Source organism: Miniopterus natalensis, chromosome 7 (genome assembly GCF_054644295.1).
Source record: "Miniopterus natalensis isolate mMinNat1 chromosome 7, mMinNat1.hap1, whole genome shotgun sequence".
In the NCBI taxonomy this organism is placed as follows: domain Eukaryota; kingdom Metazoa; phylum Chordata; class Mammalia; order Chiroptera; family Miniopteridae; genus Miniopterus; species Miniopterus natalensis.
In genome coordinates, this window is record NC_142087.1 from 61,801,593 (window position 1) to 61,825,677 (window position 24,085).

At 49.6% G+C, this 24,085-nt stretch overlaps 1 protein-coding gene across 1 annotated transcript in view; it reads left to right on the forward strand.

Annotated features, from left to right (window-relative positions):
* The window catches only part of CTIF (cap binding complex dependent translation initiation factor), a 221,535-nt gene that overhangs the window by 30,688 nt on the left and 166,762 nt on the right, over positions 1 to 24,085 (forward strand). The window contains exons 2-4 of the mRNA XM_087818617.1: positions 11,184 to 11,390; positions 14,410 to 14,457; positions 19,209 to 19,280. Coding sequence (XP_087674743.1) covers positions 11,211 to 11,390; positions 14,410 to 14,457; positions 19,209 to 19,280 — 300 coding nt within the window. The 5' untranslated portion in view covers positions 11,184 to 11,210. The remainder of the gene's footprint in view (positions 1 to 11,183; positions 11,391 to 14,409; positions 14,458 to 19,208; positions 19,281 to 24,085) is intronic.

The window sequence follows — 24,085 nt, forward strand, 5'->3', positions numbered from 1 at the left end:
ACCAACAGTCTGTGGGGAATACAATATTGATGATTTGCTTTCCTACTTCAGTAAAGGTTAAAGGGCAACCGTCCCTGAGCAGTAGTAGCCCTCCCTGGGGGCCTCCAAGCAAAGGCAGAGCTAGCCACTCCAGGAATCAGGGGTCTGGCCTTTCGTTATCTGTGGGCTTTATATTCCTGGGCTCTGGCTGTTCAGCTCTTTATCTCCCTGTGGTTCATAAAGAATTCAGGGAGAGCTCTAAGAGCCTTGGGTGCTAGATGAGCTCAGTTCCCATGGTTGCTGTCTAGGGGCCTCCGGCACTGAGCCACGTGGCCAAAGAGGGGTCCACCCCCGCCTCATTGTATTTGCAGCTTCCACGGCTGACATGCCACCCTTCTCTATGCCCATCAGCAGCCAGTAGCTTCTGTCTGCTGTTACCAAAGGGGGAGACTGTCAATTACTTACTGGCCATTTTCTCATTTCAGGGAATCCATCATCAGATACTAACTAATTAACTAAATTCCTAGCGGGCCCAGGTCTGGCTCCCAGGGAATAAGGGAAGGAACAGACACATCCTTGGCCTCTAAGAGCTCATGGTTTAGTTGGAGAGGGAGCCATCCCCTCAGACCACTTCAGGGCTGAGCTAAAGTGTGGTCAGGACATTAAGTGGAGCAGTGGGACAGCCCTGTGCATTTAGCTGCCCCTTCTCCCCTCCCTTGAGAGATCTAGAAAGGGCACCCCTTTTTCTGAACCGAGCTTGGGGCTACATTGCCTTCTATGGTTGGCTATTTTCTTTGCTTCCAGTGCAGCCCAGTCCTTTCTGAGTGACACAGTCTTCCTATAATAGCTCTGTGGCTGTCTTCAATCAGGTTAGGGTTGAGTCCTAGAAACCTTTTTTTGCAATGACTGAATATTTCTGTTTTAGACTGTCATGTATGGATTTCCCATTGTAACTCCCAGGGGATAGTCGTTGTTCTTGATTTCCAGGTTCTTAGGGACCCCCTCATTTTTGGTCTGTGATTCACCTACAGCTACTTTCTTGTAGGGGGCCTCAAACTTGGATAGGGCCAGGTGGGTTATGTGAGTGAGCACTGAGCCATGTGAAAATGACGGTTGTGGGCAGTGAGGAGACATTAGGGAGTGTGGAGGTCTGTGGAGAACTGACCCCTTCAGACATCCTGTCTGAAGGGGTCAGCACCACTTAGCTGTAGCTGATGGTTGCAGTGTGGGAAGGTGGGCTAGTGGTGCTGGATCTCCCAATTTTTTAAGAAATTCAGAAATGTGGATTCTTTTACATGAAATCTTTTGATTTAAAAATGTTGGCTCAAATATTTTTAAAATATTCAACGAGCAAAACAAAACACCATGTGGTCCAGACATGCCCCAAAACGGACATTTGCCGCCTCTGCTTCGTAATTATGCTCCCGTGCAGTTAGTCATCCAAGGCAGAGGGCAGAGGTCAAAAGGTCCTGTGAGCAGCTGCTATGGGTATTTCGAGGTTTGGGGATCACTGTGAGCTGGGGTGGTCAGGGTGGTTTAGGAGGTGGGCTTGAGCTGTCCTTAAGGATAAAGAGGGGAGTGGGAAAGGGATGCTGTTCTCAGAGTGAGCCCACTCTACCTTCCCAACCCTGGGACAGGCCTGCAGGGTCACAGCCCCACTGAGGGTCAGGCTACATGGAACCTGTTCCCAACTTCCAGACCCCCATGGGACTCTTGGAAACTGCTGACACTGTCACTGCTCCAGCTGGGCTATAGTTCAGGAAGTTGTTGCCAGGAGAAAGAGAGCTGACTGGGGACCCTGGTTACCCCGAGAAAGACACTGGAGAGAGAATGTCACCTGAGAAGGAAGCCCTTGGGTGTTGGGCCACCATGCTCAGAGGAGCTTTCTGGCCTTAACCTGAGGTGCTCTCACAGGTACATTGCCAGGTTCAGAGCAGGACACTGTTGGTCTCCCTTCCCAGCATGCTCCCTGTTGGTTTTTACTCTTTGTCATCCCAGAGTCTTTTGAGGGTCAGTGGTGGGGTACCCCTTACCTACCCCCAGGGCCCATAGAGGGGAGAGAATGAGTTCCCATAAGTCCATGCAGGCTGGTAGAGCTGAAGGTTAGCCCAGGAATTAGAATACAGGAAAAGGCCAAGCTGAGGCCCATGCGGGGCACAGGCAGTTCAGAGTGGGAATACATTAGGGAATAATGGGGTCTGTGGTTAGCTGGCGTTCAGAAGCAGCAGTGACCAGTCATAGCTAGAGTGTCCAAGGGGACTTCAGGGAGAAGATGTGTCTGAGCTGGACCCTGAGTGAGAGAGTACAGTTTGGAGAGGTGGGAGAGAATGCGGAAGACAGAGTGGGGCATAGCAGGGGTCAGTTGCAATGTCAAATTATAATCACAGCCAGTAATTGAGTGCTTGCTGTATACCTGGCTGTGTCAAACACATTTTCATGCATTCTCTCACTTAATCCTCACAACACCTTATGAGATGGCACTTTCATCATCAGTCTACTTTAAAGATGAGGAAACAGGCTACCCAAGGTCACAGAGGTAGGCACTGATTTAGCCGGCATTGGAATCAAGCATCAGAAACCATAACTGTTATGTCACCCTGTCTTAGGAACTGGGGCAGTGAGGAAGCCACCTGGCACCAGCCAGGGATGTGGCTGATTGGCCAGTAACCCTCCAGCTTTGATATTTTATCTCCCCTATGAGGCTTTACCTGTGACTTCCATGCTTCCTGGTGCCTATAGGGCAGGGGTGGGGAACCTTTTTCTGCCAAGGGCCATTTGGATATTTATAACATCATTTGCGGGCCATACAAAATCATCAACTTAAAAATTAGCTATGAAAAAAGCTCCTAGACTTATCTAATTTCTAGTCCCGCCTACTCTTGCCTTGGCAAGGCCAGACCAAATGATTTCACTGGCTGTATACAGCCTGTGGGCTGGACGTTCCCCACCCCTGCTATAGGGCATAGCATATAGCAGGCGTTCAGTACCTTTTGGGTGAATTGCCTTCAGGAGATTCTTAAATGTGGTAGGAAGAAGTTGGAACCCTGGTTCTGAGATTAGGTGACTTTGTTGGCTAGTAGGGAGGATGATTGGACAGGTTCACCCCCAGCACCCTTGGCTTTCATGTCCTAAGAGCTGGGAAGGACTGGGGGAGAGCCTGGGGCCAGTGGCAGTGGGTGGGAGCACTGAGGAGGCCCACTCTCCGGGAAGGAGAGTGTTGGGGTGGGTGTGGGAAGGCTGGGGAGCGGCAGGCCAGTTTCTCGTCCTGGGCTTGGGACTGTGAGAGGTATAGGATGGAGCAAGGCCTCAAGGACCATGCAGTCTTGTCAAGATAAGATAAAAACCTGTAAAAAATTCAAGAGCAGAACAAGAGTTGGGTAACAGCACAGGGAGGATGAGAAGGTGTCAGGAGGCAGCCTGTGCTCAGTGCCAAGGGAGCAGGTTGGGGGGGTGGAATAAGCTCTGGGAGACCAGTGGAGGCTCCTGTGGGGTTCAGGGGCTCAAGAGCAGAGCAGACCTGCACAACAGGGATGTCCAGGGACAGAGTAGGGGCTGGACCTCCCAGAGCCCACCCTGAGTGCCTTCCTGCTTCTTGTCCATGCCCATCTGCCTGTGTGCAGGCCTCCACAGAGCCAGGGAAACTGCTGTGTCAGGGTCCTTCCTCTGAGAAATTCTCCGCCAGGAGCCCATAATCTAACCTGTCCCCTGGTGGACTCCTAAGTGTGCCTTCCTCACTCCCAGCAGGGTGCATTTGCTCCCTCTGCCTGTGGCCTTCCTTCCCAGACCCTCTCTGGGGTGCTGGCCACAGAGGGTGTGCTAAGGAAGGAAGGATTTCAACATCTCTCGTGCCTTCATGGACCACAATGACCAGTCCCGTCACCATGAAATCCAGTCCAGCTCCTCAGTTACCCATGGAGGCTGTTCTTGGAGAGCGAGCCCTGGAGCCCGAGACCCACTGGTCTTTTCCACAGAAGTTCTGAAAGAACGACAGGGCTTGGTCCTGGGCCCTGCCCAGAATGGGAGCTCAGTAGGGTGTGAAAATGATGCAATAATTTGGGGGTTGTCTGGTACTTAAGAATATCTGTCCCATCATTGGCCGTCACTGAAGAAGGTGACTTAGCTCAGCAGGGTGTCTCCAGGGATAGCACAATATTGAGGGGCTTAGAGTCTGGGAACCTGAGTTGCAGGTCTGGCTTTATCCATAGGCAGGTCATTCCCCTTCTCTGGGCCCCAGTGTCCTATCTACACACTAAAGGGACTGGATTCTTTAAGGACCATTGAGATCCCCCAACTTGTTCAGATTCTCCAACTTGCCCAGACCAGTTGGATATGTCTGAGCCCCCAGTGTGGCATTGCAGGACTCTAAGCAGGTGCTGTTCTATGCACCTGGCTCTGAGCGCTCAGGATAGAAGTGGGTGGGCCTAAGGTCCGCCAATGAATATTAATTTTGCCTGTTGAGGTCCTGCCTGGCCCCAAGCTGGCCATGAGAGGAGCACTGCCCCTCCTCCAGGGAGCTGACCCATGGGCCAGAGAGTCAGGGTGAAGAACCCAGACCAGGGTGAAATAGCTGAATAACGGATTGAAGGGAGGGAGAGGTTTTCTAAGTCTTAGCTATTCAAAGTGATGTCCTGACCATCAACAACATCCCCTGGGAGCTCAGTAGAAATGCAGAATCTCAGGCACCATCTCGAGCCACTGAATTGGAATCTGCATTTTAACAAGATCACCTGTGATTCATGCGTACCTTGAAGTTTGGGATGTGCTGCTCTGGCCACTTAAACTCTTGAAACCAAGGCTCACAGAAAGAAATATGTTTTCCATTTGTAGGTAGAACAAAAGTGCTGTGAAACAATTGTTCCACTTACATCGTGTATCACTCATGGGTATTTTCAATGTAGTTCTATATTTTTAATGCTGAGATCCTGAGTTTATTTCACACTAAGTTTATTCACAGCCCACTAAATTGCTGAGACCTGCAGTTTGAGAAATAGTAGTTGCCTAGCACCCTGTAATAGTAGTTGTGTCTGCACCCTGTCTGATGTTTGAGTGACAAAGGGTTACACTGGTGTGTGCGTGGGGGAGCATCAGAGATTTAGAGGACACCAGGTATCCTGGACTCCTGAGACAGTAAATGTTGCCGATTTCTGAGGTTGCCTCTAGCTCAGAGTGTTTCTGATCTTTCCCACTTCCTGTGGTTGGGGACCTGAGGCTCCTGGTTGTGGAGGCATCAGTAGAATTCTGCTTTTATTTGGTAAACACTGAGTGTCCCAGAGTCCTCAGCTTGTCACTGACGGGAGTGGCCGAGCACAGGGCTGTGGTTGTCAGGGAAAGGCTTTGTCCCCAAAGTCTCATTTGTGCAGGAGGTGGAGCGTGGGCTGGACTTGAAGGGGTGGGTTGGCAGCAGACCTCGTGAAGGGGGTTCCCATGGCTCCCTCAGGGAAGAGCTATGGGCATGCTCTGTTCCCAGGCAGCGAGGCCTCTCTCCTCCCACACTCAGCAAGCAGCGGCCGTGACCTGGCCCTGCCTAACAGCCTTGTTGCAAGCTCTGGGTAAAGGTGTAGTTGCCAGCACCATGTGGAGGTGGGAAAGGGAGAGAGGATGGCCTTGTGTGTAACAGGGTCACCAGGAAGCAGCTGCTGGAGTGGATCCCAGGGCAGCGAGGCTGTGCTGCAGCAGGAGGCATGAGAAGGGTCGTAGCAAAGGTGGGGTGGATGAGATTCGACACAAGGTGAGCTGTCTTCCCACAGCTCACTGAGCCTACCTCCATTCATCGGAGTTACTACTCTGCTGGGATGGGTGGAGAGACCCATGAGCCCCAAGGCTGCTGAGCTCAGGAGCCCAGAGCAAGCTCCCTACAGCACTGCATAGCTCCCCTGCAGCTGTCCTGGGGTCCAAGGGAGGCTGGGCCCCTTGCAGCAGCCAAAAACTGAAAACAAAAAACAAAAACAACCATGCATCAGGAAAGCAGAAAGGAGTCAGGAATGCAGAAATTGAGACCTCCCGAGGCTTCCTCTGTGAGGTCCCAGAAGGGTATGGTGCCCTGGTGGGTTGCCTGCTGAGGGCCTGAGGGAAAGGATCTGATGAAGGTTGAGGGGTATGAGCTGCCTCCTCTCAGGGCCCGGAAGGGTGGATTCCCCAGAGAAGAACTGGTGTCAGAGAGGCTTGTGTCTCCTGGTTTGCAGGCCACTGACTTTATCCTGGGGATTGCGGGAGAAGGTAATGCCTCTTAATGCCTTGGCTGTTCTTAAAGGGATTGGCTAAATTTACAGCTACTAATGCCATTTGTCACTGGGATGCTGAGCCGGCTGGGAAGGTTTCAGCTGCTTGCCTCTGGGTCCTCCCTTTTCCTCCAGACCTCTAGCCCTGATAGTAGCAAACTCAAAGGCCAGCTGGGCCAGAGGGTGGGGAGAGAGACTCTTGACCTCAGGCAGGGAGCCCCATGCTGTCAGCAGAAGCACCTTTGCTGAGTGCTGGTTGCCAAGGAGGCCATGCTACTCTGGGCAGAGTGCAGCAAAGGGAGGGTTCATTGGGGCCTGGGGAGGGAGGACCAGTGGACAAAGGCTCTTTTTCATCAAAGCATGTGGGTATTTTTGTTTCTGGCCTTAAAAATAGTTAGCGAGGCACACCCAGCTATAGTGACAAGTTTAGAACATGATTGGCTGTTGCAGTGGGTGCCCTGGGCCCCTGGGGCTGGGACAAGGTCCCATAAGTACACCCAGAGGAGACTGTGAGCCACTCCTTTCACCAGACAGCTATAGGTGTGCCTAAGTCCTGTCTGGGACGCACAGGTCCAGGAGTCCCCCCAACCACCCTTTCATTTCTTCTGCAGCCTCGGCCCCTCCTAAAGCTGTGCACACCCAGGCCCACCCCTCCTGTTTGCAGGCCCAGGGCTGCCTGCTCTTTACAGCAAAGAGCAGCCTCAGCACTTTCCCCACTCCTGCTGCTTCCCTTTTTGTTCCTCCACATCCATCACCTGGTAGGGAATGGGGGCAGGGTGGGGAGGGATTGGGGGTGGGGCGTTGGCTGTAGGGGGAGTTCCTGGGAAGGGACCTCTGCTCTGCAGCATTCTGCTTTCGGCTGCAGCCAAGGTGTCTCTTTTCTTCCTCTCTTTCTTCTTCCTCTGGTCCCATCCCCCTTTTCACTTTCGCTGATCATTAAAACATAAGCTCTTCTTGCTGGCTCTCAGCTTAGCCAGCAGCCCAGCTGTTTGGGGATTTCCCATCCTGCTCTTGCTGTGAATGGGAAACTGAGCCAGGAGGACACCTCAAAGCACAAGCAGGAAGGGAGCAGAGCAAACCCTCATTCCCTTTATTTCCCTGTGTCTCCACTAGCCTGAGAGTTTACTCTGTGCCTCCTCATTCTTTTTGCCTTAAAAATGGGGCAGAACTTTTGGGTATGTACCCCAAAGAATTAGAAACAGACTCAAACAGATACATGTACACCCATGTTCATAGCAGCATCACTCACCACAGACAAAGGTGAAAACAACCCGAATGTCCATGGATGGATGAATAAAATGTGGGATATACATACAATATATTATTGTATATGGTATATTATTTAGCTGTAAAAAGGCATGAAATTCTGACACATGCTACAACATGGATGAACCTTGAAGACTTTATGATAAGTGAAATAAACCAGTCACAAAAGGACAAATACTCTATGATTCCATTTATACGAGGTTCTCGGCATAGACAGATTCACAGAGACAGAAGGTAGAACAGTGGGTGCCAGGGGCCTCTGGAGGAGGGAGGAGGAGCTGGTGTCTAATGGGCACAGTTTCTGTTTGGGAAGATGGAGGTGGATGGCGATGATGGTTATACAACCATCGTGCATGTGCTTAATGCCACTGACTTGTACACTTGAAAATTATTACAATGCTAAGTTTTATGTTATGTATATTTTACAAAAATGGGATGTGCGTGACTCAACTTCCAGCTGCGAAGATGGACAGTGAGGACAGCACTGTCTCCCTCTCCCCCCCCCCATGTACAAGATAAAGCTGGGCTTTTCTGCTGAAGGAGGGGCTTCTGGCTCCCTGGTTGGGACTCATTCTAGAATGAACAAGGGAGCCCAAGTGACAGTTTAGCCTGGTTTCCCTCAGAAAGCAGAATTCTTGGAAGCACCCCAGGAGCAGGAGTCCCTGGGGGAGTGACATAGGAGCGGGGAGAGCCAGACAAAGAGGTATATGGATCTGGTCACCATTGTGGGCAGCTGGGGCTCCATCTACTTGGATACATTGAGGGACCATGTTCACAGCACTTCAGAAGTGTAATTTGAGAGACCAAAAAAGGAGTGTGTGCCCAGGCATGTTAGCTCCTTGCATTTCCAGAGTACAGGTACCCATGCCAGGTGGGATCCTGCAGATACCGACTGACGTGTGTCAGTGGAGCCCCGGCAGAAGGCTCTCAGAGTGGCCAAGGTCAGGTGCTGTACGGCTCTGCTGCATGAATCTGTTTGGGCAGCAGTGACTGCAGAAGGGCAGATGAGAGGATGTGCCATAGGACATGTCCAAGACAAGTGAGGGGACGTCCTCTTTGTCCCTCTGGGAACCAAAATTCTGCAGGGTTGGAATGGGTCAGTGCCTATCCCTTTCCTCAGTGAGCCAGTGTGGATTTGGGGCTCCCTCATGGGACTAAGGTACAGCCCCAGGGGAGACTTGTGTGAGTCCAGGAGAGCCCAGCAGAGCAGGACAGAGGCTGCTGCAGGAGGCAGAGCCAGGCACGCAGTCCTGGAAGAGCTCCATGCAAGTTCCTGCAAAACCCAGTCCTCCACCTGTACCTGTGAAGGGCGCCAGAAAGCCCTAGATAAGATCTGAAGTCTTCGAGGAATAATAGGCATGGCCCTAGGCACTACCTTTTCCTGCAGGCGGTTCCTTTTCAGCTCTCTCTGGACATCAATCTTATGCCATCTGGCTGAGACCAGCAGCTGGGCATGGGCCCAGCACTCCAGAGCCTGTATCCCTGTTGCAGAGTAAGAAACATACACACAGCACTTAAATTCACTGTGCACTGGAAGGACAGTGGGGACTGGAGAAGGGGAAATGTCCTGAGGGCTTGAGCAGGCTGCCAGGAGGGGGGTGAAGAGGCAGTGAGATATAGGCAGACCTGGAGCTCTGCTGTGCTAAGTTACACAACTTACTTAACTTCTCTGAACCTCCATTTTCTAAGTAGCATAATTATACTGATTTCATAGAGTTGTTGTGAGGGTAAGTGTCTAAACGCATATCAAGTGCTGAGAAGAGTGCCTGGCACTTGATCTGGGCACAGTACACATTAGCTATTCCTGTTAGAAGTCACAGTGTTCATGTCCACAAACCAAGGCTGGGTGAATCCTTTGCCCACTAGTCACCATTAAACCTGGGGATTGGACCAGTTGCCATATGGCCTCTAAGGCGCTATTTTAGCATTCTGTGAGTGTAAGGACCTCTAGATTTGGTGGGTGGAGGGAGTAGGAAAGTGCTTCTGGTTGAGGGGTACAATGTGAGCAAAAGCAGAGGCAGAGCATTCATTGCATGTTAGTTTTCTATTGCTGCCTAACACATTGCTACAAACTTAATGGCTTACAACAGTACCATGTATTATCTCCCAGTTCTGGACATCAGAGTCACACTTGGTATATCACAAGGCTGAAATCAAGGTTCACCAGGCTTAGCTCTTGTCTGGAGCCTCTGGGCGACAAAGCCTGCTCCCAAACTCCTGGTTGGTTTTTGGCAGAATTGACTTCCTTGTGGTTGTAGGACTGAGGTGCCCTTCTTCTTCCTGTCATTGACAAGGGATTGCTTTCAGCTCCTAGAGGTTGCTACATTCCTTGTACATGCCCCTTCCTTCTTCAAGCCAGCAGTAGTGTGTCCTGTCTTTTTTGTGCTTTGAATCTCCGTCTCTAGCTCCAGTCCCAGATTTAAGGGGTTCATGTGATGGATCAGGCCCTCCTGCATAGTCTCCATATATTAAAGTCTGCTGATTTCAAATTTAATTGTATTTGCAAAATCCCTTCCCAGGACACCTTAGGGTGGTGTTTCATTGAGTAACTGGGAGAAGGTGTACACCCAGGAGCCTCTTATGTTTCTGCCTAGCACATAGGCATATGGGGCAAGCAGCAGAGTAGACAGGGGGCCAGAGGGGGACATGGGCAGCTGTGGGAGCAGGAGGGGTAAGGTGGGTGGTGGTGGTGGGAGGGATGTAAGGCCACTATAGGCCTTGAATGGCAGGTGGAGGAAGGGGCATTGGACATCCCCACCCCCACCTCTGACTGTGGCCTTGCACCATTAGGCATGCTTATTCCAGTCTGAGTTGACTCCCTTCAGACCCACTGCCACCTAAGCCTCCACACTGGGGTTCCCTCACTCTGATGAGGGCTCCTGGACCTGAAACCTCAGACTGCTCCCTCTGGAATGGGATAGGCTACAAACCCCAAGGCTACTGAGCTCAGGAGCCCAGATCAAGCACCCTACAGCATCATACACTCTGCTGCGGCGGGCCTGGGGTCCCAGGGAGGCTGGGCTCCTTGCAGTAGCCAAAAATAAAAAAACTGAGTTTCCACCGTTGCCAACCCAACCCCTAAGAAGGCCAGCAAGGGTGTGAGGGAGTCAGCATTTGTGAATTTCATAGCCTTTCTGGAACCCAGCGGGCCATTCCTTGCCCTGCTTTGCATCCATTAGTTAAAAACTCAACAAAACATTGGTCATTGGCAAATAACTACTTTCTAAAAAAGTTCTCAGTATTCCAAGGTTTTGAAATTCAAATGTTCCTTGAAACATATTAGGACCTTGTCTTTATTACCAACAGTCATAGTCTAGGCACACGCAGCCCTTTGTGGTCTCGGAGTTCCGTGCATACATTATTCAGGTCCTCTGTGTGTGTCCAATGGTGGTGGTTTGGGAGACGACTATTCTACTAGTTCTGATGGTGAAACCACGTACAGACTGTTTCCTCCAGCTGAGTGGGCTCCACCTGTAGAGCAGTAATCTCCAGACAGTGAAAGGGATACCAGACAAGCTTTGAAGCCCCTTCCTATCTGGCTCAGATCCTGTCAGGAAAAGGGGAGGGTCCCTGGTGGGAAGGGACCTAGAGGTGAGAAAGGTTCTAGCTCTCCCCACTTCCAGGTGGGTCAGGGGAATTAAAGCATATGCTTCACACTAATGAGGGCATCATCTCTGCCTCCAGCTTTGTCTCACAAAGCCTGTTCTTTCTCTCCCACAGCCCTGACCCAGTCCCTGAGCTGGAGGGATGGAGAACTCCTCAGCAGCATCGGCCTCCTCCGAGGCTGGGAGCAGCCGTTCCCAGGAGATCGAGGAGCTTGAACGCTTCATCGATAGCTACGTGCTCGAGTACCAGGTGCAGGGGCTGCTGTCAGACAAGACGGAAGGTGATGGTGAGAGTGAGAAAACGCAGTCCCACATCTCCCAGGTGAGCACTGCCCCAGGGAGGGGGAAAGGGGCCTGGGCAAACTCAAAGGGGGTGATAAGGGGACCCTGAATCCAGACAGCATCTGGTTGCCTGGCCCTAGATTGTCGAGATACAGATGGTCCCACCCACAGAGCATGGGATCCATGCAGGAAGCCCCTCTCAGACCCTCTGACCCACCTCTACTCTGTCCTGCCCCATTGGGCAAATGTGCAATTAATAGAACACAGATTTATTGAGTGCCTACTATGTGCTCTGCCCTATTCCCTGTCTTCCTTAAGCTTATGTTGTAGAAGAGATCTGGAAGTTGCAGCTTATCCAAAATGCATACCCAAAATCAGAATATCTCTTCTGATTTCAAATGTAGGCAATTGTGCACGGTTACGGAACTGAGTCTCTCGAGAAATCCCCTGGGGCTCTGTGTCAGACCCAGTGAGGCACATGAGGTGTCTGACCAGGATCTCAGGCTGGTCTCACCCCCTCCTGGGTCAGTGTGTGGCAGCCCTGGTCTTGGGTGGAAGGTGTACTCAGATGAAAGACTGTGGGCCAAGATTTGGAAGGGCAGGCAGGGGAGGAACCAATTCTTGCCGCCTCCCGTACGCATCCTGGAACTGACTCCCCCAGGAGCAGGCCCCATGGACAGGTGGGTGGGGCTGGCCTGGTGCGTGCAGCCTGCCTCCTCCACCATGCAGACCCTGGTGGCCTCCCACAGGGCACCTTTCAAAGGTTCTTCCAGGTGAAATGGGCTCTTACAGGAGGAAGGTCTAAGGAAGCCATGAAGCTTCACCCCAGAGGAAAGCTTTGTGAATTTTTGGTTTCCAGAGCAGACACTAGGAAGATACTTTGGGAAGGAGGGGCCTGCCAGCAACTTTGACCTTCCTGTGGTGACTGCTAAGTTCTAAGCACAGACAGCAAATAGAGAGGTGCCCTCAGTCTGGGCCCTGCACTGCCTGCTCCTGCTCCTGGGATAGGTTGGGCCTGACCACACTCCAACATCCACATCTGGAGGGGCTTCTAAACAGATGTTTGTTACTCTGGCCAGGTGGTTCAGTTAGTTGGAGCATCATCCTGTACACCGAAAGGTTGCAGGTTCAATTCCTGGTCAGAGCACATACCCAGGCTGCCAGTTCATTCCCCAGTCAGGGTGCATATGGGAGGCAACTGATCAATGTTTCTCTGTCACATCCATGTTTTTCTCTCTCCTTTCCTCTCTCTAAAAAATCAATAAAAAAACATATCCTCGGGTGAAGATTAAAAAAATAATAAAATTTTAAAAGGTAAAAATGAAAAAATAAACATGTTTATTGTGAGGCCGAGTATGGGAAACACTGGTAACGTCTGGATGCATTCCTTAAACTTTCTGCATTTTCTGAACTTCCCTAGAAGAATGTGAGCACGGGGCAGGTCTGCCTGTGTGCTGCTGGCCAAGGAGGGACATTTCAATCCTGATCCCACCCCCCACTCCCTGTCCCACATACACCCCACATACACAGCTGGGGTACAGACAGACTCCAGAGGAGGGCACAGCTGTGCACAACTCTAAGCAAGGCCAGGCTTAGAAGTGTCTACATAACACATTCTGTAGACATAGCCTTATGGGAAATCTTTCTGCTAAAGCACTTTTGATTGTTTTTATTTAATCTGATGACTATTTTAAATGGAAGCCAAAAACAAAGAACAAAAATAACCGCAGAGAATGTCCCCGTCTGCCTGTCTGTGGTGGTGTTTTAATGTTTCTGGGAGAGGAAAATTGTTAAGAATCTTGGAAACCTTGAGAAAGCTTGAGGGAATGGAGTGTTCTTCAGTTGGTGAGGTCATTTCCTTAGGATCTGAGATGACAGTTGACACTCAGGAGGAAAATGTATGCTTGTCCAGTTGGGTCCTCCCTACCTCTCCCCCAGCACCAACTAGAAAGATGGATGGATGGATGGATGGATGGATGGATGGATGGATGGATGGATGGATGGATGGAAGGATGGGTAGATGGAAGAGGAGGGGAGGGGAAAGCAAGTTTCCATTTCTTCAGATGAGCAACCAAGAGAATGTATGCTCCAAGTTTCCCAGTGCTTTTAGAATAACATTTTAAATCACGCACCCCCACACATGCATTTCAAGAGTGCCTGCCCTCCAATGGATCCGAAGTCCCCAAAGGCATATCCTGAAAGTTGTCCTCACTCTGTGCTTGGGTGTAGGGGGGGATTGTAGCCCCATTCTGCAGAAGAAAAGACTGAGACACAGAAACAGGAATTAGCCAAATGGCACTGCCAGTGATGGCTGAGCTGGGCCCTGGTGCTTACCCCTTCCCCACCTACTTTAGGTTCCCTGCTGGGTACAGGCTGTTGGGTGGTTAATATATTTTTCCCCCTATAGAGTGAGACGTAGGACTCTGAATCTCATTGACCATTAAACTTTTGTGGAAGAAATTTGGATGTTCGAAGTGGGGCAAGTTTGGCACTTCTAATGTTAGTGGGTGGTCTTGCGGATCATCACCAGGTGTGAAATCAGTGTTCACAACTCGGGCTGCCCATTGGAATCGCTCAGGAAGCTTGGACAGGCCCCACCTCAGAGTGCAGTTGAATTGGGAGGGGCCAGGGTATTGCATTCTTATCAGCCCCCATGTGACTCTGATGTCCACTAAGGTTGACAACCACAGCCACAGCAGGGCATGTCTGTCTCCACTTAGGGGTACTTTCCAATAAATTCTTGTTGACAAGTCAAATAAAGAGCCAGTGAGGGTGAAGCTATCTCTGATATTCCTTTTTGATGCTGTCAGGCACTTAGCAGTCCTGGGTTTTGTTGTAAATGCAAGTGACCTTTCAAAGGGAGAGGCAACCCTGCCCGTAGGGAGGCTGGGATCCAAGTATTCAGATTGGCCTGACGTCTCCTTCTCACAGTGTTTTTTCTTCTCTTTTTCTTTCATTCTGCCTTCCCTGTTCCCTGATTCCTCATCCCCCCTTAACCTATCCCTTCATTTCCGCCGGCCTTTGAATCTCCCCACCTCCCTGGCCGTCTTTGCTCATAGGAGGAAGCGCTCAATGGTGGACCACCCATGAAAGGCTTAACAGAAGAAGTGAGTTTAAGGGGAGCTGTGGGGTGGTTGAGCATGGGGGACTCATTTTATATTTTCCCCTTATTTTAAAAAATAATTTATCTTTACTTATATAAGTACTATAGGCATACATTCTCATGGTACCCAAGAATTCACATATTACCAATAGAATCTCCCTTAGCCGCTGCGTCCTTCCACTGCCTTACCCTACCCCCATCAGATTGGTGAGTTGCTTCCTCACCTTTTTTTATGCTTTTATCAGCACATATATGTGTGGTGTGTGTGTATATATATGTACATATGTGTATATATATGTATATATATATATAATATGACTTATAGAACTATATTATTTTAAATCATAAATTATAACAGATTTTAATTCTTTTTAGTGTGTGAAATATTTTAAATGTCCAGTGACAGCAGAGACTAGTAGGATGGACATCTCCTTTGAGTACAGAATAAACACCTGTACTCCGTTTATAAAATATTAACCCTGTGCCATCTTTGTTTCAGTTTTTTAAATAAAGAAATAGATTATAATAGCTATGGTGGAGACCCCAAACCATATGAATTTGATGTTCACTGTTCCCATGTATAAAAATGTCCCACTTTTCCTGCCTATTTGTGTTCCATGACCTTTTTCAGGGGAAATCACCTTTACCACCCCACCCCCCAACACACACACACACACGCAAGACTCACTCCTAGCTGTAAATTGGTTTACCTTGGAGAAATGCTCTGTGTGTGGGAGTCAGGCATGGAGGTGGTGTGGAAGAGAGTGTTGGGGTGGCTGGGGGAGTCTCTCCACCCTGAAATCATCTCATATAGGTAAGGACCAGTTCAGGAAGGTCTGTGTCTGGAGATTTACTAGGGCCCAGGGTAAGGAGGTGGTATAGCTACGGCCTCAGAAGAAAGCAGACAGCTTTGAGAGTGGAGTCCCAACAGAGGCAGGGAGGAGCTTTGGAAAAGGGAAGGGAGAGCTCCCAGGGTTTGGACTGGGAAGAAACACTTTCCCAGTGGAGGTGATTCAGACAGCAGTGGAGGGGAGGATGTTGCTTGGGGCTGCTGCGTGGCTGGCAGTTGGAGGTGGGTTGTCACACACACAGCTTGCTGGAATAGGTGTGGTGACTCACACTAAATTCCTCCCCCAGGGGTCAGGAAAGCTCTGCATGGTTGGACCACATTCCCTCCTCCAACAACTTCATCCAGGGCCATGTCTCTACCCAGCCCTGGCTGGGCCTCTGGGGTGGGTTTCTGCGACTTGACCATCTGGCTCGCTTTCCTTCATGCCAGTCAGCCCCTCGCTCACTGCTTGTCTGTACCGTGCTCTCAGGCCCTCATATCCATCTCTGCCTCCACTCTCAGTGGAAGCCTGAATGTTGCATTCCAACCTCCTGACCGGCTTCCCCCCAGGCCAGTTCAGCCTTCCTAACAGGGTGGCCCTTCTCTTCTGATCCTTTCTATCCAGGAAAAGTCTCTGACTCCTTAGCCAGAAAGTCACGCTTCCCACGGTCTGCCCCTGAGCTGACTGGCAACCCACCCCAGGCTAGCTCTTCTCCAGGAATCTTGGCTTCCCCCTTTTCCTTTCCTGGGCCTCGTCTGTGAAGGGAGGTGTGGCAGGCCACATACCGAATGCACTCGGAAATGGATTCTGGTTGGTGGATAAAGTTAAGGATGGATTTGACGAAGCCAAGCCGTCTCATCAAAGCTTGGAACTGCTCTAGGAAAGCCTAACCAGAAGGGCAGGGTTGCCTGTGGCCATGTGTGAGGCTTTGGCCTCCTCTATGCATGTTGGTCCAGGGGAGCCATCCTGGCTTCCCAGCCCGACCCTGCCAGGGACCATGCTGAACCTCAGACGAGGTGCACCCATGCTCAAGGCAGTGTTCTAGGGGGTGTCACATCAGCACTATGCGCTAGGGTTGGAGTGTTTGGGACGCCTGGAAGAAGGAAGCCTTTCTCTGCAAGGCTCTTATAGGACTAGACAAGATCTAGTCTACTCCATGGCCAGTAGTCACTGCGTGCCTTGGCGTCCCCAACCCTGTCAGCCAGGCCCCAAGCAGGAAAGAAGCCACTCAAGTATATAAAACAGAGGGATTGTTTTTGCAGTAGTTTAAACATTTATAGATAGACGGATATAGATACCTATATACATATATAGAGTGGAGCAAAAGTGAATTAACAGTTGTGAGTATGTGAAACAGATTATTCTTGTATTATTATTTGTTAATTATTGTATTATTTTCCATGTGAACAACTGTTAAATCTACTTTTGCCCCACCCTGTATGTATATAATATGTATGTGTATATACACACACATATGTGTTACTTTCTATTTTGAAATTATTTTAGATTTATAGCAAAGATGCAAAAATTGTACAGGGCATCCCCATGAACCTGTTTCGTCATCCAGCTTCCCCTAATATGAGCATCTTACGTAACCACAGTACAATGATCAGAACTAAGAAACTGACATTGGTACAATGGAACTTTATTCAGGATTTTACCAGTTGTTCCTCTAATGTCCTTTTTCTGTTCCAAGATCCAAATTTGCATGTAACTGTCATGCCTCCTTATTGTCCTCCAATCTGTGAAACTTTCTTGGCCATTTTTGTCTTCTACGACCTTGACACTTTTGAAGAGTATTGGTCACTTATTTTGTAGAAAGTTCCTCAGTTTGAGTTGCCTGATGTTTTGTCCTGATTAGATTGAGATTGTGCATTTTTGGCAAGACCACGTCAGAAGTGATGTGCCCTTCTCAGTGCATCGTATTGAGGAGTCCAGGATGTTGGTATATTTTATCATAGACAATGTTATCCTTGATAACTCAGTCAAGGTGGTGTCTGATGGATTTCTCATTTTTTCCTTCCCCCCCCCCAATAATAAATATCTTGGGGAGATGCTTTGAGACTGCAAATACCTAGACAGGGAATTCAGTCCAGGGAGTGATTAAAAAAAAAAAGCTAAGCAACTAAATAATCCAGAGATGAGAAACTGTAGGAAGCCATTACCACCACTAGACCTGAGGCACAAGTCAGGAGATGGTGTTGCCAGAACCAGGGATCAGGGTCATGCACAGAAGGCTATATGGAGAGGGCTAGAGCCATGAAGGAGTCGCAGTCACTGCTAGTAATGCCACCTGAGGCTGGAGAAGGGGGGAAGGGCTTCTTCCTTCCTCCTGTATCCCATTGGCTGAACCGAGCTGATCCAGGAACCTAGGAGTCACAGTTGGCAGGGATCAGCCCCTCTGCAGTGCAGAGCAGGGATGGGCAAGAAATGGATGTGAGGACTAGGACTCTCCTGGAACTAGTGTGCCACCTTTGCCATCTCCCTCAAGCTGTGCTAATATGGTAGCCACCAGCCCCATATGGCTGGTCCAAATTGACATGTGCTCTAAGTGGGTTTCAAAACTTAGTGTGGAAAGAAGAATGTAAAATACCTTATTAATAAATGTTATGTTAATTACCTATTTGAAATATATTGAGATAAATAAAATATAGTATTAAGTTTAATTTGATCTTTTTAAAATGTGGGGACTAGATCACTTACAATTACATCTGTGGCTCCTGATTGTGGCTCTCATCTATGTCGGTTGGATAGCACTGCTCTACAGTACACTTGTGCTGGCCTGTATCATCAGCATTGTAATAAACTGTCTTTCCTATACAAAGGTCTTGCCCTTGGCCCACAGTCAGGAGGGTGTGTCCAGCCAAGGTTTTATAAAACCAGGCCTTGAGCCATCCACACTCACTCCCAGTTTTAACCAATTGTGTCAGACAGAGAGAGATTGGGTATTTCTGCTTTCCGTGTATCACACAGGGTGTAGATCAAGGTCAATGTTCAACAGCCTTAGCCTATGAGGCTGGCTAACGTTTAACACAATAATAAAACATCACCACATAGCTAGATAGCGTCATACACAGGAAGGGCGCTACTACTCCATAGCTCTACAGTGTTTTTATGGTTTACAAAAGTCCTCATCTCAACCTCACAGAGTTGCCTAGCCTAGCTGTCCCCATCTTATAGATGACAAAATGAGGCCTGGGAGATCACATGGGTATCAGTGGCTCTGAAATTTCTGGTGTATCACTTGGGAGCTTGTCAAATGCTGATGCCCAGGTCCTGCCCTCACAGTCTGATTCAGTGGGTGTAGAGGGGGGGTCCAAGGACCCCAGTGTGGCAGGCTTTGTGACTGTCATGCAGGTGGTTTTTAGACCACACTTTGGGGCACATCAGGCCTCTAAGTTCTTAGCGTAAGTGGTGGGTCTGGGCTCTGATGGCCAGTCTGGGGCTCTTCCCCCAATGCCTAGCTGATCTGTCAGTCCATAGGTCCATCATCTTTGGGAGCTGGGCATACAGAAAACCCACACACATGCTTCACCTCTAGCTTTGGCCTTGACATTGTAGAGGGCTAGCATGACCAAAGCTTGGCCAGGTAGTCCAACAAGGTGCCCATTGTTCAAAACTCAATGACCCTGTGTCATGTCTTGTTGACTTGGGAGTATAGCTGAATCTTCATCACTTCGGTGGGTGTAGGTGAAGGGAAGTGATTTTGACTTTCCCAAGTATACACCAAAGGGTCACCTCCACTTGGAATTCAGAGACACCAGCCTGGATCTGCTGGCAGGGAAGGATTTGCTGTTGAAATGGCCAAGCAGGATTCTATACTGTCTCTGCCCCAGGAGGACAGGGCCATGTGGGGGGGGCCTGGGCTGAGTGAGGATGGGCCTGTGTGTCCTGTCATCACTGACCACTTTTTTCTCCCCTGCAGTGGACAGCAGACTGCAGTGAACAGCTGGACAGCAGCTGTTCCTTCTCCCGAGGACGAGCGCCCCCACAGCAGGTAGGGAAGAACTCTGTGCTCCATCGGGGGCTGTCATATGTCTTGTCTGGGTTTCTGGGCTGGCCCATGATGGTGATCCTTGGTGACCCTCCAAGTCCCTCGTATACCCTCTGGTTATTCAGCTGTTCTTTCTGATACCTCATTGCTGCCTGTGGGAGACAGTGGGATTAGAGGCCAAAAAAGCATGGCTGTCCTGAGAAGCAGTGGTGGAGAGAGCAGTAAGTAGAAGAGGGGAGGGTGCCGTCTGCCCTTGGAAAGTTCTCCCTGAGCACCCAGCCCACAGTGAAGCACCCCTTCCCAAGAGCACATAGATTCATAAGATTTCTTTTTAGTAGTATCATTATTTATAGTAACAAACATCTACAAACAACCAAATGTCCATTGAGCAGAGAAGGGGCAAGTGGTATGTGATATATCCTCACAGTGGAATATTATTCAGCAGTAAAATGAATGAGCTGGAGGTTCACACATCCACGTTGGTGATGGATCCCACAAATAATAGGGCTCCTAGGGTTTGGTGCTGGTGGGGCACTTTGGAGATTCTGCTCTAGGTTTGCAGAGGATCTGAAGGGGCAGACTGTGGAGGAGAGGTGTCAGAGACCCGTCCATTTCCCTCAGCCAGCCGGCTGTCCTCAGACCAGGGTCTTCTGTGTGGGTTATGTGGCCAGAAGGGAAGGAGGCAGCAGACCTTTCAGAGTCGTCCCTGGTGACCCCTAGGCTGAGAGAACCATTTATCCCCATCCCCAGCCCAACCTCACACTGCATCTGTTCAGAGAGATGAGGGCAGCCTTAATGGGCACCTGCAATGACTTGATCCTGACTTCAGAAAGCTGACTGGGGTCAGAGGGAAGGCTACTTGGCCTGAGTGTTGGTATGGTCACACCCCCAGTGCTGTGTGAAGCTGCCCAGAGCCAAGCACAGCTCAGCAGGCCAGAGATTCAAGGGTATTTGCAGGAGTGATTTCCTGTAGATTCCTCAGCCAGGGGGTGTTGCGAAGGCTCTGGTGGGCCTGAAGCATGGCCCCTGCCTTCACGGGCTCTATTACTTAGAAGGATAAAATAATGTGTAAAAGAATGCCCACTGCAGGGCAGGAGATGCAAGTTTCCAAAGGGTGACCCAGGCCTCAGGTATCCCAGAGTTAAGAAGCCTGGCAGGCCCAGCAGAGGAGGTGGGACTGAGTAGGACCCCCTCGATGGAAGGCCATGGTTGGGGCCTGAGTGTATATACCATACTGCACAGCGAGGGAGGAACTGGATAGAAACAAGGTCTCCTGAGGTCAGGAGAACTTTGGTTCAATGCTGAAAGGCCTGATATTTAGACGTTTGTAACTCAGTTAATTGGGGCACAAACAACAGAACAATATAAACCGGATGGAAGTTTCTTACTCTCTCAGTACAGCCTGGCTGGGTACTCGGGGCTGGCATGGCAGCTCAGCAGCATCAGGACAAGTTCCTTGCTTCTCATTCTCTGCTATCTAGGACGTCGCCTTTGTCCCCATGGTCCATGATGGCTCACGTTCTAGTGGAAGCCCCACCCTGGGCCTCTGACAGAGGAATCAGAGCTGGTCAGGATTTCTTAAGTGCAGCTCTGACGGGATGCTGCTGGCCCATCCATTCTTCAGTGTCCCTTCAACCTGATCTACTAGATGTAGGAGCACTGGACCAGCTCTCAGGGACAGCTACCAGCCTCATAGGCACACTTCCTGCCTCGCCACTGCGCCCTCTCATCCAGGCAGATCCTCTCCCTAATTCATGGTGTGATCAGGCTGTTCCTTGTGCATCTGCCTATACCCTCAGCCAGCTGGTCAACCCAAAGATGGGAACTAGGGCTGGTTCTGCTTCCCTGACTGCCCTGGCCTAGGGCCTTGCACACAGTAGGTGTTTATAATGGTGCCTGAGTTGGCCCAGATCCAGTCCATACAGCCAGTCCCTAGTGGGCCCTATGCCTCTGGCCACAGCAGCTTTGCTGAGCTTTCTGAAGTCACTGAGATGATAGGGCAGCTCTACTTCCCCACATTTGCCCATGAAGGAGAATTAGTTTCAGAGGGAAACTGAGGCTAAATTGAGACTGAGGTAGCTGGCTGCTCTGGCACTCCCCCTGACTGCCCTACCTTGGCCACATGTGCCCGGGAAAGGTGGGTAGCCAGAGGATGCAGACATGCTGCATTCTGTCCAGAAAGCTCTGTATAGTGGGTCACAGGCCATGGAGGGACCCAGGTGCAGGCCCCATCTTGGGGATCAGTCATGCACTGGGCTTATTTATTTTATTTCAACTAATGTAAAAACAAAAGAAACAAACAAAAACAACTTTGCATCCTCTGCAGCCTTTTCGAGGCACAAAGTGGGAGCAACATAGAGTAGGCTGGATCCCAAGAGATGGGAGGAAGGAGGGTCAGAGAGACCAGAACAGAGAATGGGCCAAACATAGGCCCGAGGAGGCCTGTCCAACTGCCAATAATTGGGATCCAGCTGTATTGAGGACTCTGGCATCCTGGCAGCCTGTTTCCAAGAGTCCTTGTCCTTCACCTTGTCATTTAGTTAGGCAGATGAAATACAGTTTTCACCTTTTCATCATATTGGGGGAAATGCATGGAGATGATTTAAAGGAAAGCACCTGAAATGAGAGAGTGCAACCCAGTGCAGTTAAAAAACATTTCAAGGTCCTGGCATGGGGTTTAGCATTCAGGAAAGAAAGCTGCAGGCATATGAAGGTTGTGTAGCATCAGGAGCGATCAGCTCTTCTCCATCTGCATGGTGGAGCCAAGGAAAGGAAACTACTGTGCACAACAGAGGCAGGGCCTATGATTAGACCTTGGAAGGACTTCCGGACTGAAGGGCTTGGCTGGCAGTGTTGGCTGTTGAACAAGGTGATGAAACCTTGCTGGGAACCTAATGAGCACACCTCTTTATCAGACGGGTTCATGCAAAGTCCTGGGAAAGGTGGGGGTGTCAGAAATGGTGTCTCTGAGTCCTGGCCAACAGCCTGTGATCCCACACTCCCAGGAACAGCGCACTCCCCTCGTCCATCATGATCCCCAAGTAGCAAAGTGAAGCATTAGGAGAGTGTGAAAGAGCCTTGTCTCAAACGTCAGGAGAACCAGATGTTCACCCAGGTGTGGCATGCCTTCCAGTGTCTCTTCTGCAAAGTGAGGCATTGGGTTACACAGACTTCTGAGCCTCTCTGGAATTTCTTTCATCGTTTACATTCTGTGTCTCCATGAAATAACCAGCTATATCCAAATAGCTGCTAAAAGCAACAGGAGGTCTGGATTTTCCAGATTTCTCTACTGTTCCCCCACTTACTCAGATTCCTATGCCAACCTGCAGTCTAGGTAAATCCTAGGTACCAGCATTGACTCTGACCCTGGAGATGATAGGTGACTGGCAGAGATGAACCTCAAATATACTGCTTGCTGCTGGCCCACAGAAAAGGGTAGAAGGAGCATCTGCCAGCCATCTTGCTGCCCCCCAGTAATTTTACTGTTGGTTCAGTGCCCGTTTAGAAACTCACTGGTTAGTACAAATGATATCTTAGCAAAAGTGCCTAAATTTTTTAGTCAGCTTCTGTGGATATTTAAGTATCATGTATATGTTCATGGCACTATTCTCTATTCAGTCAGTATTTATTGAGCACCTGCTGTGAGGTTGGCAAACATATGTGAGCTAGAGCCTTATGGCTCATTAACTGTTTGCGGAGTAGAGGCTAATTAACATGAAAGGCTAGAGGCACACATGTAAGAGACATCTTGACCACAGGTGTTGCCGCCATTGCAAAGAGTGGCCCTGTTTGTCTCTACAAGTAGGGAGATGTCTTGCAGAACATGAGACTTGATCTGTGCCTTCAGGAATGGGTAGGATATCTGACCAAATGGAAGGGAAGAGACAAGAAGATGAAGAGAGAAGAAATGATGTTAACAAGGACTTGAAGTTGGGGTGTTGGGACAGGAGAGAGCACAGCTCAAGTAGATGGTTAGTGTTGGGTGTTACTAGAGTGTTGGGAGATAAAGACAGTGAATGCGAAGGTGTTTGTGTGCTCAGCTGAGATGCTAAAACTGTTGTCCAACCCCACCGCCGTTTCTTTCTTTTTTTTTTTTTTTTAAATATATCTTTATTGATTTCAGAGAGAGGAAAGGAGAGGGGGAGAGAGAGAGAGAAACATCAATGATGAGAGAATCATTGATCGAGCCCACAACCCGGGCATGTGCCCTGACCGGGAATCGAACCCCCATCGCCTGGATCCTAGGTCGACGCTCAACCGCTGAGCCATGCCCGGCTGGGCCCCACTGCTGTTTCTGCACGTTGTATATCTTATATTTTCTCTGGTGTTCCATATAGGTAAAGTTTGTCTCCTTGTATCAGTCAGAATAGCCTAGGTAATGCTGCAGTAACAAACACCCCTGAATCTCAGTAACTTTAAATAACCTATTCAGGACCCAGCTTGAAGGAACAGTTGACATTTTAACCAGTCATCAAAACAGAGGGAAAAGAACACTGGAGGACTGTGCTTTGGCACTTCGGTGCTCCAATCTAGATGTAACACACATCACTTCCACTATGAACATGTTGCCTAGAACTGGTCACACAGTCCCACCCAATCATAAGCATACAAAGAAGCATAATCCTACAAGGTGCCTGGAATGAGGGAAACCAGAACTATTTGGTGACTAGCTAGAGTGATAGTCACGTTCTCCACCTCTAGTAGACACTCCCCAGAGGCCCAGAGGCTAGAGCTCATCTCTTCCTCCCTACATCAAATCCAGAGCTAAGCAGGTCTCCACTGAAAGCTAAAGGCCTCATGGACTCTCA